General features: G+C 42.0%; 1 protein-coding gene across 1 annotated transcript in view; it reads left to right on the forward strand.

Annotated features, from left to right (window-relative positions):
- The window catches only part of atp9a (ATPase phospholipid transporting 9A), a 183,651-nt gene that overhangs the window by 127,304 nt on the left and 32,151 nt on the right, over positions 1-24,196 (forward strand). Inside the window, exons 18-21 of the mRNA XM_072556529.1 lie at positions 586-756; positions 1,719-1,817; positions 3,089-3,178; positions 4,165-4,309. Coding sequence (XP_072412630.1) covers positions 586-756; positions 1,719-1,817; positions 3,089-3,178; positions 4,165-4,309 — 505 coding nt within the window. The remainder of the gene's footprint in view (positions 1-585; positions 757-1,718; positions 1,818-3,088; positions 3,179-4,164; positions 4,310-24,196) is intronic.

Consider the following 24,196-nt stretch of genomic DNA (forward strand, 5'->3'; position numbering starts at 1 on the left):
AAGGACCAGAAATTCGACTGGGACAACACAGGACAAGCTAAACAGAGGACAGCCAGAGAATTTCTAGAAGCATGGCACTCATTCATAGGCTCCATCAACAAACTCATTGACCTCGGCCCAATATACTGACCACTGCAATGAACAATTGGAACAGGCAACTGGACGCAGCAGGAATGGAACCAAATGAATTCCAGAAGAGACAGCACAACAGAGCTTCACTGGAGGTTCCAAAGTACTGAAGAATATCCCTTATGCAGGAGATGAAACATCTGCAAATCAACTTCACAGCTCGGTGAACATACCCACTACTACAGCAGTGGGCTTTATCCCAGGAGATTAGGTACCCCACACAGTGGGATTTGACTGGGGATTTACAACCCCTTAGTTTGGCCATTTAGTAAGGTATCAAAGGGCATGAGTGGAACTATGGTATGTCAAAGGGGCAAGCATTTTGGAAAAATATCAAATAGCATTTCTTTTAAAACTATTGTAACCTCTCTCATTCATTAGACTAAGTTGTGGCAAAAATTGCCTGGTAAGAATATTGTGGGTTGGAACGAATGGATAAAAATGTCTCTTCTTCAGACTCGTTACAATCAAGCAAAACTAAGTGTACACGATCGATCATTGAAAGTGGCAACTGTGATTGAGAGTTTGGAGATGGAAATGGAGCTCCTTTGTCTGACTGGCGTGGAGGACCAGCTACAAGTTGACGTCAGACCTACCTTAGAGATGTTGAGAAATGCTGGGATAAAGGTAAGAAGCAGAGCCAAGGTTCTGCCACGGATGACTAACAAAGGTGACTAATTTAGACTGTTATTCTGAAACCATATTTGTTGTTGCCTTAAACATGTGTATTTTTGGTCAGTGAAGGCCAAAAAAAGGGCTCAGGAGAAACAATTGACCACAATGGCTTCAGGGCTGAGAGGTTTCATGTGGATGGATTGGACAGGCTGGAGTTGCTCCTCTTAGAGCAGAGAAGTGCACGTGGGAAAATCATGGGACCCTAGACTGGAAAGATAGGGATGAAATTTTCTTTGACAAAACAGTTGATAATCACAATGCACAGATTCGAGGTGATTGTCAAAAGAACCAACGATGTCTGAGGAAAGCCATTTTTACATTGTGAGAATGGTGATGATCTGGGGCCTCATGCCTGAAAGGATGATGGCGGAAAATCCAATCAAATCTTTCAAAAGGGAATTAGCTACTAAGTGAAATCTAGTTTTTGGCATAGCAACAGGTAAAGGACAATACAATAGTACTAGCTGGATTGCTCATGCATACAGCTGGTGTGGACTTAGCAGACTGCTGCAATCATTCTATAATCTCAAAATAAAGGACTAAAGTTGAGGATACACTGTACTCTAGAATCTCCGATTAGTCTGAGACTGCCTTATTGGTGAAGCTTTACTTGGACTTCAGAATACTTGGTATTTTCTTAGTTTTTATGCCTTAATACAGAAGAGGCAGTAATGGTTACATCACAGACAGAATGTTTGGCCCATTGCTCTTGCTGGGAGCAAGCATTAAAGCAATTCAGCCAGTCTCACTCCCTGCCTCTTTCCTGTAGCACCGTAATTTGTTTAGTGTTCAGATCATTATCGATCCAGTTTTGTTTCCCAATTTTTTTAAAATTCCAGTTTACATTCTATGCCATTTTACATCATTGTAGGCACTGCTCATAGTGCTAGTTATGCTATCACTGCTTCTTCTAGGTATGGATGCTCACTGGGGACAAACTTGAAACAGCAACTTGTACAGCAAAAAATGCACATCTAGTAACCAGGAACCAAGACATTCACATCTTCCGAACTGTAAGTGTTTCCACCATGATTTTGTCACTGCCACCACTGGATCCCCATTTATTTGCATGGTACTAAGTTCTTCATCTTAAATACCAAGAGCACCTTTCAAAATGATTATACTTTCTTCTAACAAATGCATTTGCAAATATTTGAGGAGATAAAGCAGGATTCAAAACTCTTTAACTTCTGAAGATGCTATTCTTCACAGTGTATATATCTATAGAAAATCACAGGTACCCCAAATCCACTGCTCAATCAATCATACTTTATCTGTCAACCAAGCTATGTCTGACAATTCAATAAACAAAATATCATTACTTGGCCTATCCATAGGACTCAACAGATAGCAATTAAAGGCTGATTTTTCTTACAACCTCCACCCTTTCCCTCCATTGCCAGGAAAAGGGTTGTAAAGACAAATTGTCCCTCACTGATGCCTTGTCTGAAAACTTAAGCCCATTCATTTGAACTCCAAGATTGTAGATTCCAGTTTCTCTCCACTGTGTAATTGCTGATATACTTCAGTCAGCACTAAAAATGAACTACATTTCAACAATTACCTCCAATTAGTTGAAATGAGTGTGGCCTCAATCAAGAAATAGGTGATGCAGTGACCCACTGAGCCAACAACGCAGGGCTCACTGTTCAAATACAATGGGTTTATTTTTAGTGTGTAACCATCTTGTTTGGAACAAGGAAAAAAAACTCAACATTACTCTCAATCCTTGTTTTAAGAATCTAACTTTTTTGAAGTGTTCAGCTTTTTAAAAATTTTCAATTGCTGCAAATATTACAGAGAAGAAACTGGCCACTGGCACTTGAAAAAGGAAGCTGCTTCTTCTTTCTTTCCTGTTTGTTCCCAATAATACTTTGTAGTTTGTCTGTTACTTGAACTGAATTGTACTCTCAGTTTAATAAGAGAACATTAGCTCAGTTTTCAAGGAAACAATGTTGCAACAAGGTTGAAACATGTTTTGTCAGTTCTGTGCTAAATAGTTGGCTTGTCTTTTGTTCATTCTGTAAAGATATTTACATTTGACATGTATATATTGAATCACGAATGTAAGTATTTAATTTTAAAGATAGAACTGTATTTCCTCTAAATGGATTTTGTTCTGGTCAATTCTCTTTCTCTGCAACCTTTTCCTGGTGGTATTAAATCCTGCCAGAATATAGTTCTAACAATTTTTCATGACAATTATCAAATTTTCTTTTTCATGGTTGCGTATTGACTGTAAGTATTTCAGACATTAGTCTGTTACTGATGCATTTATTTTCAGATAACGAATCGAGGAGAAGCTCACTTAGAGCTTAATGCTTTCAGAAGGAAACATGATTGTGCATTGGTCATATCTGGTGACTCACTGGAAGTGAGTATTTGTGCCTTTTTTTTGTTTAATTGCTCAGGGTTATGACATTATTGGTCAAGTGGGTTTATTTATGATTTTGGTGAGTCAATTACTTTTGCCTAATTTTCTTCTTTTTAGCTCCTACTGCCCAGAAAGCATTACCTCTTGTGTTGATGTGAATTTACAGGTGCTGTTTGCCTTAAAAAAAGACATTATGTTTGAGTCTGGAGATTGTAGGTGATTTTAGTAAAGCTTAGTGCTGTTCCCTCCTAAGCATACAACTTGAGGTGGCTTTTCTTCAGTCCTGCTCAGTTCCACCAATGAAGTCCCAGTGATCTAATTTAGACATTAAGTACCTAGCACTAAGCCATCTAATCAGCCAGATAAATTCAAGATCAATAGGGGACTGGGCAGTGTGTGGAATTTCAAGCTGAGAGCCCAGTAAAAGGATTACTTAGAAGTTTTCAACTTTTTTTTTGCTACACTGAGGTTTCCAACAAGCAGTCACAGATATCTCTGGGAAAGTGGGTTGTAGTTTGATGGTGGAGCCTCTTTTCACTCTGGGAATAAAACAAGAGGAAGGAAGAATGTGTCAGTGTCCTACAGCAGCAGCATAACATAATTTGTATGTGCACGCTGAAGGTGTAGTAGTCTTAAATCTTCAAAAGTCAAGCTATGCCTCACCGTTTGAGGAGCACTGACATCAACCAGCCAGTTTGTCAGCTCATCATTGCTACTTCATCAAAATGTGTGAAACAGATTGGCCATGTGAGGCTTTAACATGAAATGAGGTGGGAACTGTGTTTGGCTGTGCAAATCCTGAAGGCCTTTGACATAAAACTGGATTGTTCATTAGTGAAACTATGATTGTGATTCAGTTTTTACTAGGAGGTCCTATTGATTTGCTGAGAACAGAGCTGTGTGTTCACTGTTACTCTGCGTACAATCTAACACATGTTGAATATGTTACAGTTGGGATCACCTCCCTTATTTTCACTCTGTTGTAGGTGTGCCTGAAGTTCTATGAGTATGAGTTCATGGAGCTGGCCTGTCAGTGCCCTGCTGTAGTGTGCTGTCGATGTGCTCCTACACAGAAAGCACAAATCATACGCCTGTTGCAGCAGAGGACTCGGAAATTAACATGTGCAGTAGGTGAGAAACCACAAACCTCCTTGCATCATTATTGTTTTCCACTGTGTGCTACATGTTTAGAAGTGAACGTCGAAACCACTTGAAAAGCACATTGTTGCATTGTGTTCATTCTCTTTCTCCTGTTTTCTGTCTTGCTTTCTTTCTCGTGCTCTCTTCCTGTCACTTTCTGTGCTTTATTATACATCATGCTGTGGTCTGTGATTAGTTTTATGGCCTAATCATCTGCGACTAAGCTCATTCTGTAACTGAAAATATCGCTAACTGTACACCCTATTTCATGGATTAATTTTAGCTGACTGTATTGTAATAAGATCCCACACAACCACAATAAATTAGACAGTGTATGAAAAATTAAAAATTCAGCATTGCAAAAATTATACTTCTGAAAAAAAATGTGAAGACCACAAAAAGAAGCACCATTACAATTCTGGGCACTGAATTACAGGATGTGATTGCAATAAAGGGAGATTGGAGGCAATTTATGGGGATATTGCCAGAAATGGGGAATTTCAACTATGAGGAAGGATTGAATAGGCTGGTGGTGTTTTCTGAGCAACAAAGGAGGCCAAGGAGAAATGTATATCATGAGAGAATAAGAAGCTTTTGTCTCCTTTAGCATAGAGTTCAGTTACTAGGGGTGTAGGTTTAAAACAATTGCCAGGAGGAATAGGAGGTAGTTGAGGAGGAATGGTTTCATCCAGAGGCTGGTGTGCTGTGGAACTCTGTACCCGAAAGGCTGATTAAGTTAGAAGTAGTTTATGTACTTAATTGGATATGTACTTGAAATGCCAATACCTCCCAGGGCATGGACGAGAACCTGCAGAGGTTCAGCTAAATTCCTTTGTCTTTGGCTGGCATAGGCATGTTATGCTAACTGGCTTCCTTCTTTACAGAGATTTTTCTTTGCTTCTTTCTGATTATTACCTGATTTAATAAATTTGTTGCAAACGTTTGCACTGCTTTCTTTAGTTCAAAGATGCTTGCTGAAACCAAAATTTTAATCCAGTGCAATTCATTGAATTTGGTCCCTTTGTACCAAACTATTTAAAGCTGTTAGTTCTGCAGATTTGTCCAAGCTGCATCATGAATTACCAACCAGACAATTAACGCAATATCGGGAACAAAAAGAGCACTTTCCTATTAAATTTGTGAATTCTAGTAACAATTGATCATTTTTCAAGCCAGTAAATAGACATGTAGTACATGAAAAAGGAAATTGATCTTTTCTTGAAAGGTATTACCTCCATAGAGACTTTACAACTAATCCAACACTCCCCTGGACTGGAAACCACTACCTCAGGAATTGAAGCTTGGGCCCTCTCCAACAATAGTCCTTTGCATTAACATGGTGCCTTTGAAATGAGAACACATGCAGGCCAGCAAGTGTTAATATGATTGATGAACAGAATTCAATGTGAATTAGGATCTCGGTGCCAGAGTTTTGGATGAGCTGAATTTTACGGATGGTAACGTATAGGTCACTGAAATAGTTCAGAGATATTCAAGACATGGGCATATGGTTCAGCATCAGATGTGCTGACATGGGTGCAGAGAGCAATGACAAGAAGTGAAAATGGATGGAGAGGACATGGGATCAGAAGCTCAGTGCAGGGTCAAAATAATTGTCAAATCTAACCTCCGACAGTGGTCAGAGAGCAGGATGGAGTTGTCAGCTAGAAAATGGAGTGGAAGTAGCAGTAAGAAGTAATAGTTCCCAGGAATAAATCACTGCAAGTTGTGTTAGTGGAAGTAGAAGAGGCACAGTTAATATATCTTACTTAGAATTGTAAGCTCCAATGTGGAGCTGATAATTCTTGTTGGTACTGAGGCAATAGCAAAGTGATGTGTGGTGGTGCAAAAAAGACGACCTTCTGTGCTTTGAGGAGAAAACCCTTGCTTATCCAATCTATCTACATAACTCACCCCAATCCTTTGAATTATTGCAGTGAATTTCTTCTGTAGCCTCACTAAATCCTTGTCATGCCTCCTAAAGTGTGGTGCCCAGATTATAGATAGACTACTAGAGCAAAGGACAAAGCAGTGATTTATAATTGTTTTGCGCAACTTCCTTTCTTTTGTGTTCTATGCATGAGGTTGGGTGACTATATACTTTTACTAGCTGTCTCACCTTGTCCTACAATCTTCTACAACTTCCATAGAATCCCTGCAGTGTGGAAACAGGCCATTCAGCCCAAAAAGTCCACATTGACCCTCCAAAGAGCATCTCACACAGACCCATCCCTACCCTATATTTCCCATCTAACCTGCATATTCCTGGATACTACAGCGCAATTTAGCATAGTCAATCCACCTAACTTGAACATCTTTGCACTGTGAAAGGATACTGGAGCACCTGGAGGAAATCCACAAAGACATGGGGAGAATGTGCAAACTCTGCACAGACCATTGGCCCTGGGTGGAATCAAACCCGTGTCCCTGGTGCTGTGAGGCAGCAATGCTAACCACTGAGCCATTGTGCAGGTCCATCCTTTGGTCACTTTGCTCCTGTACTCAGTAGTAGGGGCATGGAACGCACTGCCTGCAACAATAGTAGACTGAACAACTTTTAATGGTCATTGGATAAACATATAGATGAAAGTGGAATAGTGTAGGATAGATGGGCTTTAGATTGGTTCCACAGGTTGGTGCAATATCAAGAGTTAAAGCGCCTGTACTGTGTTGTAATGTTCTATGTTCTGTGTACACATTTTAAAATCATACCATTTAGTTCATCCGCTTCTCTTCATTCTTCTTATGAAATGCATCACTTCATTTTTTACAGTAGTTTCATCTGTCATTGTTCCTGCCCGTTTTATCAGTCTCCCTATGTCCTCTGGAATTCTGTTGCTATTCTCCTTTTTGCTACATTTGAGTTTGCCAAATGTAAACTGTGGGCTCGAGTTCTCAATCCCCAAGTCAATGTCATTAATGTCCCTCAAAAAGAGCAGTGGTCCGATGTACTGACTCTTGGAAACATTACTATATTATTTTCTCTTTCTAGAGAAAAACAACTTTCCAGGAATATTGTGACCAGTGCCTCTGCAATTTTCAACCTTATACCTTTAGACGGGCAGTGACTTTTCTACCTGGAAGACTGCCAAATTTTTAAGTACCTCTCTGCTTTCTGTTCCTTAACCAACTGAGTATCCACGCTGCTGTTTTGACTATAGGACATTATCCTTGAGTGTAAACCTATTGTGTGGTCATTGACTCTACTGCCTTGTGAAAGTTTATCTAAATAACTTCAACTACTGCTACATTCAACCTCCCCTGATAACTTGAATCACATTAGTCAAACGTGACAATATCAGGTTCAACTGTTTCTTCCTTTAACAATGCCACCTTTTATTTTAAAATACACAATAATCATTTAGTACTTTGACCATGACTCCAGTCTTCATTTGAGTACTTCCTCTTGGTTCCTAATCTTTCCCACCCACTTCTGATAACCCCATACTCTTTGTATTTATATAAAAGACTCTTAGATTTCCTTCTTATGTTAGCATAATCTATTCTCATAATTTTTCATTTATCTCTTACTCCTTTCTTAGAATATGTATTTCCTGTATGTATTATGAAGCATAAGGTTGTCATAAACCTCCTTCTGTCTCATTGTAACCACATTCTTTAATCATCCTGGGATCACTAGCTTTGGATACCCTTCCCCTCACACCACATGATCACAGAATTGTCATGGTACAGAACTGTTTGGAACATAACTAGTACACAACTGTCCCAGCCCATCATGTTTGTAGCAACTGTCCACCTGAGTAGCGTGACTTAGTGCTACTCTGCCACCCTTTTCCCTCCCAAATGTTTGTTTTAATAGCCATCTAAGCCTCACTTGAACCTATATTCACCACACATCCAGTCAGACCTGAACCATTTGCTGTGTGAGAGTCTTTTCTTCCTCATATCAAATTGACTGACTTCGTTTGCAAACCACTTGAAATCTATGACTTGTCTGTGGCAGTATCTACTCAATACTTGAACTGCATCCTCTTTGGAATCTCCCATTATTTTCAATGTCTGTTTTGCCTGCTAATTTGAAAATAATCTACCTGGGTTAGATTTCTTTACAGTGTGGTGTTGGAAAAGCACAGCAGGTCAGGCAACACCCAAGGAACAGGAGAATCGATATTTCGGGCATAAGCCCTTCATCAGGTTTCCACTCTTGACTTTGATCTCAGCATCTGCAGTCCTCACTTTCTCCTAGATTCCTTTACAACTCTGAGGTTTTCCCCAAGACTGTTAATTTTTCTTTTCCATAACATTTTAAACCCTATTCCCCAAATGTTTTTTTTTGTCTCAGTTGGCAAGGTCAAGGATATCACTGAGTTGAAGCAGAGTACCTTCAGGAGGCATGGTAAACCGCCATGGTCCACGTTGGTGTCAAAAACATAGCTTAAAAGAGGGAGATGTTCCTGCAGGCTGAATTTAGGGAGCCAGGTAGGAGATCAGCAAGGAGGACGTCAGTAGTAGTCCTTTCCAGAGTACTCTTGATACGACTTGCAAGTGACGATAAGAATTGGATGATTAAAGCAGACAATGTGTAGCTGGAAAGACAAATTTCTGGGGCCACCTTTGAAGTAGATGAGATATATACAGGGTGCATCTGAACAGAGCAATTTGCTTGCGCTATTGGGGAATGTTTAAATTAGTTTGGTAAGGGTATGGTATCAAGAAGGTAGTATTAGATGCCAAGGTCTACAGTATACCTGGAGATATAGATAGCACTGCAAAAGGAAATTGTTGAAGTTATTATGTGGGTTTAGAGTAAAAGTGAATCTAACAGAAACTTGGTACAAAGTAAAGCAACAGTGGTTGTTAAATATTCCTGGATACAAGGTCAGGATACAAGGACAGAATTAAAGGGGGAGGGAATGGCAGTACTGATTAAGGAGACACTGCAGTGCTGGAGAGAGAGGATGCCCCAGAGCTGGAGCTAAAGAAGAAATAAAGTGCAGTGACATCACTTGGTGTAATTTATAGGCTGCCAATTAGTGGGAAAGATGTAGAGTGACAAATTTGCATAGAAGTTAGAAATATGTAGAATTATTACAATAGAGGACATTCTATATCTGAGTATAGACAGGGATAGTTGTTTAAAATATGGACAGGGGCAAGAATTCTGAGTGTGTGTTGAGTTGAATTCTCTATAGGATATGTTTCTAATCCAAACAGAAAGGAGGCATTGTTGGACCTGGTTCTTGGAAATGCGGTGAGTCAAGTAGATCAAGTGTCACTAGGGAAATGTTTGAGAGTTATTGATCATTGTATCATAAGATTTAAATTGGTTATGGAAAAGGACAAGGAACAATCCAAATAAATAACAGAGAGAAAGCCAACTTCAAAGAGTTAAAAATGGATCAGAGTCAAATGAACTGGAATCAGAGGAATGGCAGGCAAAATGAACTTTAAGGATTCCCTTAAAGAGGATGTAGTTAGGACAAACACATGAGAGCTCTCTGGTTGACAAAAAAGTTGGAGTTCAAGATGAAGAAGAGAATGTATGTTTGGATGTCGTCTGATCAATAACAGAACCAGGCTGAATATACAAAATTCAGGAGGAAATTGAAAAGCATATCAGAGCAGCAAAGAGAGACTTTTAAAGGAGAATGGCAGCTGACATGAAATGGAATTCACAAGCCTTCATTCGACATAGAAATAGTTAAGGGGTGAAGTGCTGGAGGTTCGAGAACAAGGAAAGGATTTACAGGAGAAACAGGGGCTATGGCCTCTGTCTTTGCCAAGAAAGAAATGCTGAGCAGACCATGGTGAAAAGAAATGTAGTTCACACATTTTCAAAAGCTCAAAATTGATATAAAAGGAGTTGGATAGCCTGTCTATGTTAATAAAACATCAACACTGGATGAAATGCATTCAGTTCTAATATAACGCATGTTTCTTCAATGCAAATTGGCCTTAACGTGATTAAAGAATTTAGACCATTATTTGTGGAAAGTGAACTTTCCCTACCTGTATTGACTATAACACGATTCTGACTCCATTAGTTTAAATGGCGCAGCTATTGCACAATTTTCTTTTAATGCAAGATTGCACGAGAATAGAACAATTGCATCTTATCAGAATTGACTCTACAGCCAAAAGTACTGAAGAAAATGAAAATTGAAACTGTAGAGGAACTGGCCATAATTTTCCAATTTTCTTTAAACTTGGATGATGCCAGAGGACTGAAGAACTGAAAAATGTTGCCCCATAGATCAGTAAAGAGTACAAGGATAAGTCGAGAAAGTATAGGCCAGTCAGGCTAACCTGTGCAGTGGGGAAGCTGCTAAAATGATAATTCAGGACAAAATTAATAGTCATAAGGGGAAATGCAGCTTAATTAGGGAAAGCAAGCATGGATTTGTTACGGGAAAATGATATTTAACCTCCAGTTCTTTTAGTGAGGTGACAGAGAGGGTTGATGAGGGCAATGCTGCTGATGTGTTGAACATGGACTTTCAGAAGTCATTCTGTTAAAGTACCACTCAGTAGACTGGTGGGCAAAATTCAAGACATGAAATTAGCTGAGTAACAGGAATCATAGTATCATAAATCATAGAATGCCTACAATATGGAAACAGGATATTTGGCCCAACAGGTCGACAGCAACCCACTGAAGAGTAATCAACCCAGACCCATTCCCCTATTCTATTACTTTTCCCCTGACTAGCCCATCTAACCGACACATCCCTGAACACTATAGGCAATTTAGCAAGGCCAATTCACTGAACCTGCACATCTTTGGACTTGTGGGAGGAAACTGGAGCACCCAGAGGAAACCCCCACAGTCATGGGGAGAATGTGCAAACTCCACACAGACAGTCACCCGAAGCTGGAATCGAACCCGGGTCTCTACCGCTGTGAGGCAGCAGTGCTAATATAATGAATTTTTTTTGGACTGCAAGAAAAGTTGCACTGGAGTTCTCCAGAGATTGTTTGATTTTCCTGGTGTGTTATAGACCTTAGTTTGCAGATGATGCAGAACTTCGAAGTATTGTAAAGTGTGAGGAGGCTAGTGTAAAACTTCAAAACGACATAGACAGTTTGGTAGAGTGGGCCAACAAATAGATGAAATTTTAATGCAGAGCAGTGTGATGTGATTGAATGTGGTAGGCCTGATTCAGGGATAGAAAGCAAGAGTTCCAAATGACCTCCTGTATCTGAAAGGGGATGTGTGTTTTGGTTTGAGCAGATGCTGATATTCGTTACTGAAGCAGTTTGGATGCGGGGAAGCCTGAGGGTGGCAGAGACCCATTTGATTATCGATTTCAAACGGGATTTGGACAAGCACTTGAGGTTTAAAAAATAAATTATAGGCAAATATGTGAAAGTCAGGGCATTGGAACTGACTAATTTGCTCTCGCAGAGAACCAGCATGGTCTTGGCAAGTTTTCTGACCTCCTGTGGTGTAGCTGTTCAGTGATCCCATGTATGTGGTCAGAATGGGCTGATAAATCCTCTGATGCAGCACTTCGATTTAGGAGGTTCCATGTAGGGAAAGGTTTTCTGTTCTCGTGGGACCAGGAACTTTCCAAATGAATTCTGCAAAAGTAATGAGAACAACCAAGTGCTGTGATCAATGACAGGAATACAACCTAAGGATCAGGATGCAATGCCAAATGACATTCAGTGTCATCACACAATTAAAGGGATCTTCAGATGGCACATTTGAAATGAACAGACCCAACCTAGCTGAATCACTAAATGCCCCATTCCCCCCCCCCCATTATCTCACCTACCAACAATCTCCTTCACTCATGGTTCATACATCAGCCTCATACACCTCGGACAGTTGCAAGTCTCACATCCTTATTCCAAGTAATGGCAGTCGACCATGACAGACACACCATATGGCGCATTTGTTTCGGACACATCCCCCTCTCTTGGTGGATGAGTTTATGCATAAAAGAAGGTAGGAACAAATACCCAGTGAGAACAAGTATGGCTATCTGTTCTCCATTCCAATGGAGAAGTCTGTATTACTCATCATTCCAGCTACTATGACTGCCAAAACAGTCAGCAGTGACATTGTAAAAAAAACTTGATGATGACTATTCTGATCTGACCTTTTTCCAATATTCCATTTTGCCCTCTTTCCACAAACTGTTCTGATTCCCAATCTGCATATAATATAAGCATGCAACTCTCTTGTTTTTCTCCCACCAAGCCCCACCTCCTTCATTGCAAGCTTATTCTTTTGCCTTGATCCATTCAGATACCCAGGGATTGTCACCTGACCTGGCAGTTCCACACAAACAGTGAGCTCAAGAGCAGGAAGAGACTGACTGACTGTGATGAAGCACCATCACCTGATATCACGCTCAGAGCCTGCAGCACAGCTTCTAGCACTGTGCGCGTTTTAGAGGGTAGGGATGAGTAAGCAGGAACAAGTGGCCTACTGGCAAGGCAGAAATAGAGAGTTGTTGCAGGTGCCAGCTCCCTAGCATATGAGATCACGCAATCTTTAATACCAAGGCTTCAGAGGAGACTGTTGATTTAAAAAGGAATGGCTAATGGAAATGCACAAAGAAATGGCACATTGGCAGGCCTGCCTGAAAGCTAGCTATCAATATCAAAGAGCATGTACCATCTTGGCACAGAATTTTGGAACTCATCCTTTCCTGGAAGGAACTAGTGGCCAACTCCAGAAACCTATTTGTGAACTCCAACTTCAAGTCCCATCCGATTCTCAATGTCTCATTTACATTGCAGTGCACATGTCCATGTGCTATAATAGCAGCTCTGACTGAAATCTCACAATCTCAGCTTGTGACCATGCAGATTCAAACTGTTGCCATGCTCAAATTACCCATGCTCAAAAAGGCTTGCAGGATCCCACAGTAATCTGCCCTCCATCGATCCTGCCTGTCACTAGCCAGCCCAGACTGGTGACCTCTGTTCTTAAATGGTGCAGTATGAGGCCAGGTTTTTAGAGTTCTAGAATAGCTTGAGTTCATGTGAAAGGCAGCAGCCTTCCACCAACCCAGACCTGAAGCCATTGGGGTAACATTGCATAGGAACACTGGGATAGGCAAGAGACCACTAAGAGATTGTATGAGAATGATTTATTTGACTTCTACATGAAATATTAGTTGCTTTGTTTGATAAAATTGCTTTCGAACATTTGTTTTATGGTGACTTCTTTTTAAATTTAATATAGTGAGCAAGTGTACAGACAAATCATTGTCAGTCTGTGTTTATAAAACACGTACAGCAGAATGATGCAGTGCTGAATGTATAATTAGTTGTTTATGTGTTTAAAAGAGGGTACTATCTGGAGTGTTAAAGTTGGAAATTGCACTGCTGCAACTCAATCAGTTGCACTCTGTTCGCTCTGCAGACCAATCCTATCACCCACACAAATCCCCTCACTAAACTGGTGTGCACCAGGGGCTGCATTGGAAATGAGTACACTAAGTGCAGATCCAATTTACATCCTAAACCTCTCTCGGAGTGTTGAAAATATGAGGGATACAAAGCTGTTACTGTTACCATGTCTTGCTGAACAAAACAGCAATAATAGAACATAGAACAGTACAGCACAGTACAGGCCTTTCAGCCCTCAATGTTGTGCTGACCTTTTGTCCTACTCTAAGGTCAAACTAACTGACATACCCTTCATTGTACTATCTTCCATGTGCCTATCCAGGAGTCGCTTGAATGTCCCTAATGTAGCTGACTCTACTCCTGCTGCTGGCAGTGCATTCCATGCACACACCACTCTCTGTGTAAAGAACCTACCTCTGACATCTCCCCTAAACCTTTCTCCAATCACCTTAAAATTATGCCCCTCTCATGATAGCCATTTTTGTCCTGGGAAAAAGTCTCTGGCTATCCACTCTATCTATGCCTCTTATCATCTTGTATACCTTTTATCAAGTCACCTCTCATCCTTCTTTGCACCCATGAGAAAAGCTCGAGCTCCCTCAAGCTTCCTTCATAAGATATGCCTTCCAGTCCAGGCAGCATCCTGGTAAATCTCCTCTGCACCCTCTCTAAAGCTTCCACATTCTTCCTATAATGAGGTGACCAGAACTGAACACAATATTCCAAGTGTAGTTTAACCAGGGCTCTACAGAGCTGCAGCATAACCTGACAGCTGTTAAACTCAGTCCACCTGCTAATGAAAGCCAACATGCCATGTGCCGCCTTGACAACCATATCAACTTGGATGGCAACTTTGAGGGATCTGTGGACATGGACCCCACGATCCCTCTGTTCCTCCATAGTGCCAAGAATCCTGCCTTTAACCCTGTAATCTGCATTCAAATTTGACCTTCCAAAATGAATCACTTCACACTTTTCCAGGTTGAACTTCATCTGCTACTTATCAGCACAGCATCCTGTCAATGTCCCGTTGAAGCCCTCCACACTATCCACAACCACTTCAACCTTTGTGTCATTGGCAAACTTACTAACCCACCCTTCCACTTCCTACGAGTAATTAATAAAAATCACAAAATGTAGAGGTCCCAAAACTGATTCCTGTGGAACACCACTGGACCACGGGCTCCAGTCTGAATAGTTTCCATCTACTACCACCCTTTGTCTTCTATGACCTAACTAATTCTGTATCCAGCCAGTTTTCCCTGTATCCCATGCCTCCTTACTTTGCAAATGAGCCTACCTTAGGGAACCTTCTCAAGTGCTTTGCTAAAATCCATATACACCACATCCACTGCTCTACGTTCGTCAATGTGTTTTGTCACATTCTCAAAGAATTCAATAAGGTTTGTGTGGCATGATCTGCCCCTCACAAAGCCATGCTGACTAATCAAACTATGCTTTTCCAAATAATCATAAATCTTGTATCTTAGAATCCTTTCCAATAATTTGCCCACCACCAACATAAGACTGACTGGCCTGCAATTCCCATAGTTATCCCTATTCCCTTTCTTGAACAAGGGAATAACATTTGCCACCCTCTAATCACCTGGTACTACTCCAGTGGACAGGTGAGGACACAAAGATCAAGGCACAGCAATCTTTTTCCTTGTTTTCCGTAATATCCTTCAGTACATCCCACCTGGTCCAGGGAATTTACCTATCGTCACGTTTTTGAAAATTTACAGCACATCTTCCTTCTTAATATCAACCTGTTTGAGCATACAGCCTGTTTCACACTGTCCTCACAAACAACAAAGTCCTCCTCACTAGTGAATAAGAAGCAAAATATTCATTGAGTTTTTATTAATGGGATGATTTTTAATGTAAAAATAGTGAAAGGTTAACCACATTAATTTACAACCTGTAAGAATATGGTAGACGCTTCTACAAGGGGCAATGCAGAGCTGGCCCTAATTCTGGCGAGTGAGGCTTGACAGATGTTCAAGGTGACATTTTAGTGATAGCAACCACAAAATGGTACATTTTAAGCTTTAATGAAAAAGGAAAAAAGATGGTCTTAAAATAAGGCTTTGAAAGGGATAAGGCAAACTTTATTAAAATAAGGCAGGATCTGGCCAAAATAGACTTGGTAGAGCCAAAGCAGACTGGGCACAGTTACTTGAGAGTGAATCTACATTAGAACAGCAGGGAGCTGTTGAACAAGGTACTGGGAGGAGTACAGGTCCAAAGTGTTCACTTTAGGGTGAAATAAAGGAGCATCCAGCCCAGGGAACCCTGCATTTCTGGGGTTATTCAGGTTTGGATAAAAAGGAAAATGGAAATGTAGAACATCTACAAAGAGAGCAAAACAAATAATGCCCGAGAGGATTATAGAAAGGAGTGAGCAATTAGGGAGCAAAGACAGGGCATGAAAAAAGGCTGGTGGACAACTTGGATAATCCCAAGTTATTTTATAAGGATGTCAAGGCATAGAAAATAACCAGTGAAAGAGTAGCACCTATTAGGGACCAAGGGGGTAATCTGTGTGTGAAGCCAGCGGACATTGGTAAAGTGTTAAATTAGTACTACACATCTAGCTTTACTTGAAAGAAAGGGGATCCAAATGCCAAATTTGCGAAGATGTACCTGTGAATTCTCGAGCAGTTTGGTATAAGAAGCGAGGAGGTATTGGGGATTTTGGCAGATTTAAAAGTGAGCTAATCTAGATGAGTTGTATCCCAAGCTACTCTGGGAGGCTGTGAAGGAATTTTTTTGCTATACATACGTTTACATTCCATTTCTTTACATACAGAGATCGGAATTAATCATTTGTATATACAAGTCTGTACATTGACCATCCTGATATTTTGCTGAGGCGTCAGTGGAGCCCACTTACTGAGTGGGTCCCCTGTTCTTTGGCAGGCAGATGTTACACGGTGGTCTTTCCCCACCGCGCCTTGGCGGCAGCTGCCCCAAGCTTCAGTGCATCCCTCAACACGTAGTCCTGGACCTTGGAATGTGCCAGTCCGCAACACTCAGTTGGGGTCAGCTCCTTCAGCTGGAAGATCAACAGGTTTCGGACAGACCAAAGAGTGTCTTTCACTGAGTTGATGATCCTCCAGGCACAGTTGATGTTCGTCTTGGTGTGCGTCCCGGGGAACAGACCGTAGAGCACGGAGTCCCGCGTCATGGAGCTGCTCGGGACAAACCTCGACAAACACCACTGCATTCCTCTCCAGACTTCCTTTGTGTAGGCACATTCCAGAAGGAGGTGTGTGACAGTCTCGTCCCCCCTGCTGCCGCTTCAAGGGCAGCGTGCTGTGTGGCAGAGAGTCCGGGCATGCATAAAGGATCTCACAGGCAGAGCCCTTCTCACCACCAGCCAAGCCATGTCTTGCTGCTTGTTGGAAAGTTCTGGCAGTGAGGCATTCTGTCAAATGGCTTTGACAGTCTGCTCAGGGAACCGCTCGACAGGATCCGCCCTCTCCTTTTCCCGAAGGGTATCAAGGACACTACGTGCTGACCACTTCCTGATGGACTTGTTTTACTTCATAAATTTCTCCACGAAGGACAGGTGATACGGAACGGTCCAACTACTCAGAGCGTTCCGCAGCAGCGAGGCCAGGCCCATCCTTCGCAACACCGGGGACAGGTAGAACCTCAGTACATAGTGACGCTTGGTGTTTGCGTACCGGGGATCCACGCACAGCTTGATGCAGCCACACACAAAGGTGGCCATCAGGGTGAGGGTGGCATTGGGTGTATTTTTTTTCCCCCTGTTGCCCAGATCTTTATACATCGAGTCCCTTTGGACCCGGTCCATCTTTGATCTCCATATAAAATGGAAGATGGCCCGGGTGACTGCAACAGCACAGGTTCTGGGAATAGGCCAGACCTGTGCCACGTATAACAGCAATGACAGTGCCTCACACCTGATGACCAAGGTTTTTCCCGTGATGGAGAGCGACCGTAAATTCCATCTGCCTAGTTTCTGCCTCACTTTGCTGATACGCTCCTCCCAAGACTTGGCACATGCCCCTGCCCCTCTGAACCAAATATGAAAGGAAATTACTGTGGCCTTGACTCAAGTTTTTGTCATTTCTGGCTGTAGGGGAGGTACTGGAGGACAGCTAATGTAGTTCCAGTTCACAAGAAGGGTGTTAGAGAGTGTCAGTGGGCAGGAAACTGTTGGAGAAAATAGTGAGAGAGAAAGACATGGTTTGATGGGGTATAGTCAGCATTGCTTTGTCAAAGGGAGGTCATACCTAATAAATCTGGTGGAACTTTTTTGAGGTGCTGACCAAATATGTAGATGAGGGTAGAGCAGTTGATGATGTAGTTCTATATAGATTTCAGAAAGGCCTTTGACAAAGTGCCACATGGGATGCAGGGTAACTTAGCAAGTTGACTTAGTGACAGCAGACAGAAGGTGGCAGTTGTGTGACTGGAGGCTGGGGAAGGGGGAGGGTGCAGAGTTGATGATAAGTAACTTTGTGGATAAACAAGGATTGGCTGGATGGTTAACAGTAAGGAGGAAGGTGTTAGCTACAGGAAGATATAAATGGATTGGTCAGATGGGATTTAACCCTGATAAAAATGTGGAGCTGATGCACTTTGGAAGAAGGAACAAGACAAGGGAATTCTCGATGAATAGCAAGACAGTAGGAAGCTCAGAGGAACCGAGTGATCTTGGAGTGTTTGTCCACAAATCCCTGAAGGTGGCAGCACAGGCTAAGAGAGTAGTTAAGAAAGCAGCCGAACACTTAACCGTTATCAGTCAGTCTAGATGATAAGAGCAGGATGGTCATGTTGGATCTGTACAGAATTTTGGTTAGGCCACAGCTGGAAGACTGTGTGCAGTTCTGCTTGTCCACTATAGGAAGGATGCGATTGCACCAGAGAGGGTGTAAAGGAGATTGATCAGGAGCATTTGGTAATGGAGCCTGGTGTGGAGCGTTACAGCTATGAAGAGAGGCTGGATAAAATCAAATTGTTTTCTTTGGAGCAGAGAAGGTTAAAGGGGGACCTGATAGAGATACATCAGATTCTGATAGAGATACATCAGATTATGATGAGTAAGGACTGGGTGAATAGAAAGCACTGATACCCTTCGTCAAAGGATCAGTTTCAAGGGGGCATAATTTTAAAGTGAAAGGAAGAAGATTTAATGGGAATTCAAAGGAAATGTTTTTCATCCAGAGGATGAGGATGAGGGTGGGGAGTGGGAGGAGGTTTTGAATGCCCTACCTCAACATGTAAAAAAGAAAGTACTTGGATGAACACTTGAAATGTCATAACATTCAGAGTTACAGGCATAGTGTGAGGAAGGGGGACTATTGTAGATTATACTGTAAATTTGGCAGTAAAGATGTAATGAGCCAACGGGCCTCTACAAATTTTTCCTATGAATGTTATGTAAACTCTGATCAAAAGCAGAACCTGCAGTCCACCGCCATCAAACAGTGCCACCTTCTGACCACAAAAAAGCAGCACACTAGTAAAACATGTCAAGATCCAACAGTACTTAAGTTCTCTCTTGACATTTTTTTTCTCCCCTTCTTCCCTGGAATTGTGATTTCTGCTTGACCACAGTTCCTCAGTTGCTGGCCCTTTGCTACTGCACTATTTGTCACATGTACAGCTGGAGCACGCATGTTAGCAGGATATTTCTTTCAGGTGGTGTGGGGTCACTGACTGGATATTGTCATTGAGTGGAAACTGTGATTGACTTCCAGCAGTACCCTTATTGCTAAATTTATTTAAACCCTGGGTCATGAATGGTAACGATTTTGCTCCGAAGATGTCCACTAGGTGAGCTTGATCAACACAGGATTAAACCTGTGATCTCTTATGTGCAACTCAAATCACATGAATTAAGAGTAAGCATAAACAGATGAGTGAAACACATCATCAGAGATGTAACATTTCCTTAACTAAAAACTAGGTGACGCTGTTGCATAACACAATTAATTTTTTTCCCTCAGGAACTGAATGTACTTGGCACCACTGACTTCAACACCGTCCATTATCCACAGATTCTAACAAACAAAATAAGCAAATCTGTGAGCAGGCCTTTTGAAGCATTGTTCTTGGTAGATTGTTAGTCCAAATCTTCCATATGTCAAAGGTCAGAATAATTTACATAAGTTCACAACCTTAGAGTGTGAAGTGCCTCTGACTTGGCCCTTGTCTGATGGTCAGTTGGCAGTTATGTGTCGATGCAGAAATTAAATACCACACACTGTAGTGGATGTTGCTTTAAATCTACATGCAAGGCAGCATATTTCTTTTACAACATATCTTAAGGCAGAGCTGAAAGAGCAGACGTGTTTCCTTCAGTACATAAAGCGAAGCACAGCTGTCTTAAGAAAAGTGAAACATGGCAACCAGTTGTTATATCCAGCATAATATAGTGTGTAACTGGAGGCAATATTGGAAGACGTTTAATGATCCCGCTGGATTTACAAAATGGGCAGTCAACAGTTATCTTCTATTAACTTTTTAAGCACTGAAAATGCTAAACATGACACTCCTGTCTCAGTATTTTAAATTATTGTGAGTGCTTGCCATTAAGACACATTATGTACAGGATATACAACACCACCAGTCTTCCCCTGGAAGTATTTGTTTATTCACATCCTTTCTTGAATTTGGGACAAAGTAATCAGAAATTAAAGTAGTTGCGTCATGCATGTTTGACATTACAGCCTACTTGAGCTAAGCTCTGACTCTTGGTTATTCCTAAATATCGTCCCAAGTATCACAACCTTTCACTTCCTCGATAACTAACGTGGTGCCACTATTTAAGAAGGGGTGGTAAGGACAAGCCAGTAAACTATACACCAGTGAGCCTGACGTCAGTGGTGGGCATCCTGAGGGACAGGATGTACATGTATTTGGAAAGGCAAGAACTGATTAGAGATAGTCAACATGGCTTTGTGCGTGGGAAATCTTGTCTCACAAACTTGATTGAGTTTTTTGAAGAAGTAACAAAGAGGATTGATGAGGGCAGAGCAGTAGATGTGATCTATATGGACTTCAGTAAAGTGTTCAACAAGGTTCCCCAAGGGAGACTGGTTAGCAAGGTTAGATCTTATGGAATACAGGGAGAACTAGCCAGTTAGATACAGAACTGGCTCAAAGGTGGAAGACAGAGGGTAGTGGTGGAGGGTTGTTTTTCAGACTGGAGGCCTGTGACCAGTGGAGTGCCACAAGGATTGGTGTTGGGTCCTCTACTTTTTGTCATTTCCATAAATGATTTGGATGCAAGCATAAGAGGTACAGTTAGTAAGTTTGCAGATGACACCAAAATTGGAGATGTAGTGGACAGCAAAGAAGGTTATCTCAGATTATAACAGAATCTTGACCAGATGGGCCAATGGGCTGAGAAGTGGCAAATGGAGTTTAATTCAGATAAATGCAAGGTGCAGCATTTTGGGAAAGCAAATCTTAGCAGGACTTATACACCTTAATGGTAAGGTCCTAGAGAGTGTTACTGAACAAAGAGACCATGGAGTGCAGGTTCATAGCTCCTTGAAAGTGGAGTTGCAGGTAGATAGGATAGCGAAGAAGGCATTTGATATGCTTTCTTTTATTGGTCAGAGTATTGAGTACAGGAGTTGGGACATGATGTTATGGCTGTACAGGACATTGATTAAGCCACTGTTGGAATATTGTGTGCAGTTCCGGTCTCCTTCCTATCAGAAAGATGTTGTGAAACTTGAAAGGGTTCAGAAAAGATTTATAAGGATGTTGCCAGGGTTGGAGGATTTGAGATATGGGAAGAGGCTGAACAGGCTGGGGCTGTTCTCCCTGGAGCATCGGAGGTTAGAACATAGAACATAGAAAAGTACAACACGGAACAGGCCCTTTGGCCCACGATGTTGTACCGAAATTTAATCCTAATGTAAAATATAGTAACAACCTACGCACTCCTCAACTCACTGCTGTCCATGTGCATGTCCATGGAGTCGCTTAAATGTCCCCAATGACTCTGCTTCCACAACCACCACTGGTAACGCATTCCATGCATTCACAACTCTCTGCATAAAGAACCTACCTCTGACGTCTCCTTTATACCTTCCTCCTAATATCTTCAAACTATGACTCCTCGTACCAGTCAATCCTGCCCTGGGGAGAAGTCTCTGGCTATTGACTATTTATTCCTCTCATTATTTAGTACACCTCGATCAGGTCTCTTCTCTTCCTCCTTCTCTCCAGAGAGAAAAGTCCGAGCCTATTCAACCTTTCTTCTTGAGGCAAGCCCTCCAGTCCAAGCAACATCCTGGGGTAAACCGTCTTTGCACCCTCTCCAAAGCCTCTGTATCTTTCCTATAGTAGAGCGACCAGAACTGGACACAATATTGCAAGTGTGGCCTCACCAGGGACTTGCAGAGCTGCAGCAAAACCTCATGGCTCTTAAACTCTATACCTCTGTTGATGAAAGGCAAAACACCAAATACTTTCTTAACAACCCTATCCACTTGAGTGGCAACTTTGAGCAATCTATGTACTTGCACACCCAGATCCCTTTGTTCCTCCACACTGCCAAGAATCCTGTCTTTAATCCTATATTCAGCATTCGAGTTCGACCTTCCAAAATGCATCACTTTGCGTTTATCCAGGTTGAACTCCATCTGCCATTTCTCAGCCCAGCTCTGCATCCTGTCTATGTCGCACTACAGCCTGCAGTAGCCCTCTATACTATCGATGACACCTCCAACCTTTGTGTCACCTGCAAATTTACTACCCCAACCCTCAACCTCCTCATCCAAGTCATTTTATAACAACTACAAAGAGCAGAGGCCCAAGAACAGAGCCCTGCGGGACCCTACTCAACACTGTCCTCCAGGCAGAATACTTTCCATCTACAACCACTCTCTGCCTTCTGTCAGCCAGCCAATTCTGAATCCAGATAGCCAAATCTCCCTGTATCCCAAACTTCCTGACTTTATGAATGAGCCTACCATGGGGAACCCTATCAAATGCCTTGCTGAAATCCATATACACCACATCCACTGCTCGACCATCATCGACCTGTCTTGACACCACCTCAAAGAACTCAATAAGATTTGTGAGGCATGACCTGTCCCTCACAAAGCCATGCTGACTGCCTTTAATCACACTATACTTTGCCAAATAGTCATAAATCCTATTCCTCAGAATTCTTTCCAAAGCTTTGATGACCACAGACCTAAAACTGACTGGTCTGTAATTGCCAGCAATTTCCCTATTACCCTTCTTGAAAAGAGGAACAACATTGGCCTCCTTCCAATCCTCCGGTAAGACTCCCACGGAGAGTGAGGACACAAATATCCTCGCCAGTGGCTGAGCAGCCTCCTTTCTCGCTTTCCGGAGCAGCCTCGGATAATTCTGGTCTGACCTTGGGGACTTTATCAATGGTAATGTTTTCCAAAGTTTCTCGCACATCAACTTCATCAATCTTGATCTGGTCAAGACTGTATCCCAGCTCCTCTAAGTTTTCATTTACAACAAGTTCCCTTTTCTTGGTGAAAATCGAAGCAAAAAACTCATTTAGGGCTTCCCTTATCTGCTCAGACTCCATGCACAAGTTCCCTCCGCGATCCCTGATCGGCCTTACCTTCTCCCTGATCATTCTCTTGTTCCTCACGTATGAGTAAAGCACCTTTTGGGTTCTCCCTAATCCTTCTTGCCAAGCCTTTATCGTACCCCCTCCTGGCTCTCCTCCATCTGTTTCTGAGCTCCTTTCTAGCAAGCGTGTAATCCTCTAAAGCTGTGCTAAATCCTTGCTTTCTCCACCTTACATAAGCTGCCCTCTTCCTTTTTGATGAGAAGTTACTCTGTTCTCGTCATCCAAGGTTCCTTAATCTTACCGCTTCTTACCTGCCTCAGAGGAACAAATTTGTGCATCACTCGCAACAATTGCTCCTTAAATAGTCTCCACATGTCTGCTGTGCCCTTTCTGTGGAACAATTGCTTCCAATCTATACATCCCAACTCCTGTCTGATAGCGTCATAATTTCCTTTTCCCCAATTGAATATCTTCCCTCGGTAATTGCTCCTTTCACTTCCCAAGGCTATGCTAAATGTGAGGCAATTGTGATCACTGTCACTAAAGTGCTCTCTCACCGCGAGCTCTGACACCTGCCCTGGTTCGTTGCCGAGCACCAAATTCAAAATGGCCTCTCCCCGGTCAGTCTGTCAACATACTGAGTAAGGAAACCCTCCTGAACACACCTGACAAAATTGGCTTCATCCAAACCATCTGCACTTAGGAGGTTCCAGTCGATATTGGGAAAGTTGAAATCACCCATAAAAACAACCCTGCTACTTCTGCATTGTTCCAGAATCTGCCCGCCTATGAGATCTTCAATCGCTCTACTGCTTTTTGGTGGTCTGTAGAAAACCCCCAATGCAGTGGCTGCTCCCTTGCTGTTCCTAACCTCCACCCATACTGACTCAGTAGACAAACCTTCCTCAACAACCTTCATTTCTGTAGCTGTGATGCACTCTCTGATTAGCAATGCTACACCCCCTCCTCTTTTTCCACCCTCCCTGTTCTTTTTAAAC

The sequence above is a fragment of the Chiloscyllium punctatum genome, chromosome 37, assembly GCF_047496795.1.
Source record: "Chiloscyllium punctatum isolate Juve2018m chromosome 37, sChiPun1.3, whole genome shotgun sequence".
Classification (NCBI taxonomy): domain Eukaryota; kingdom Metazoa; phylum Chordata; class Chondrichthyes; order Orectolobiformes; family Hemiscylliidae; genus Chiloscyllium; species Chiloscyllium punctatum.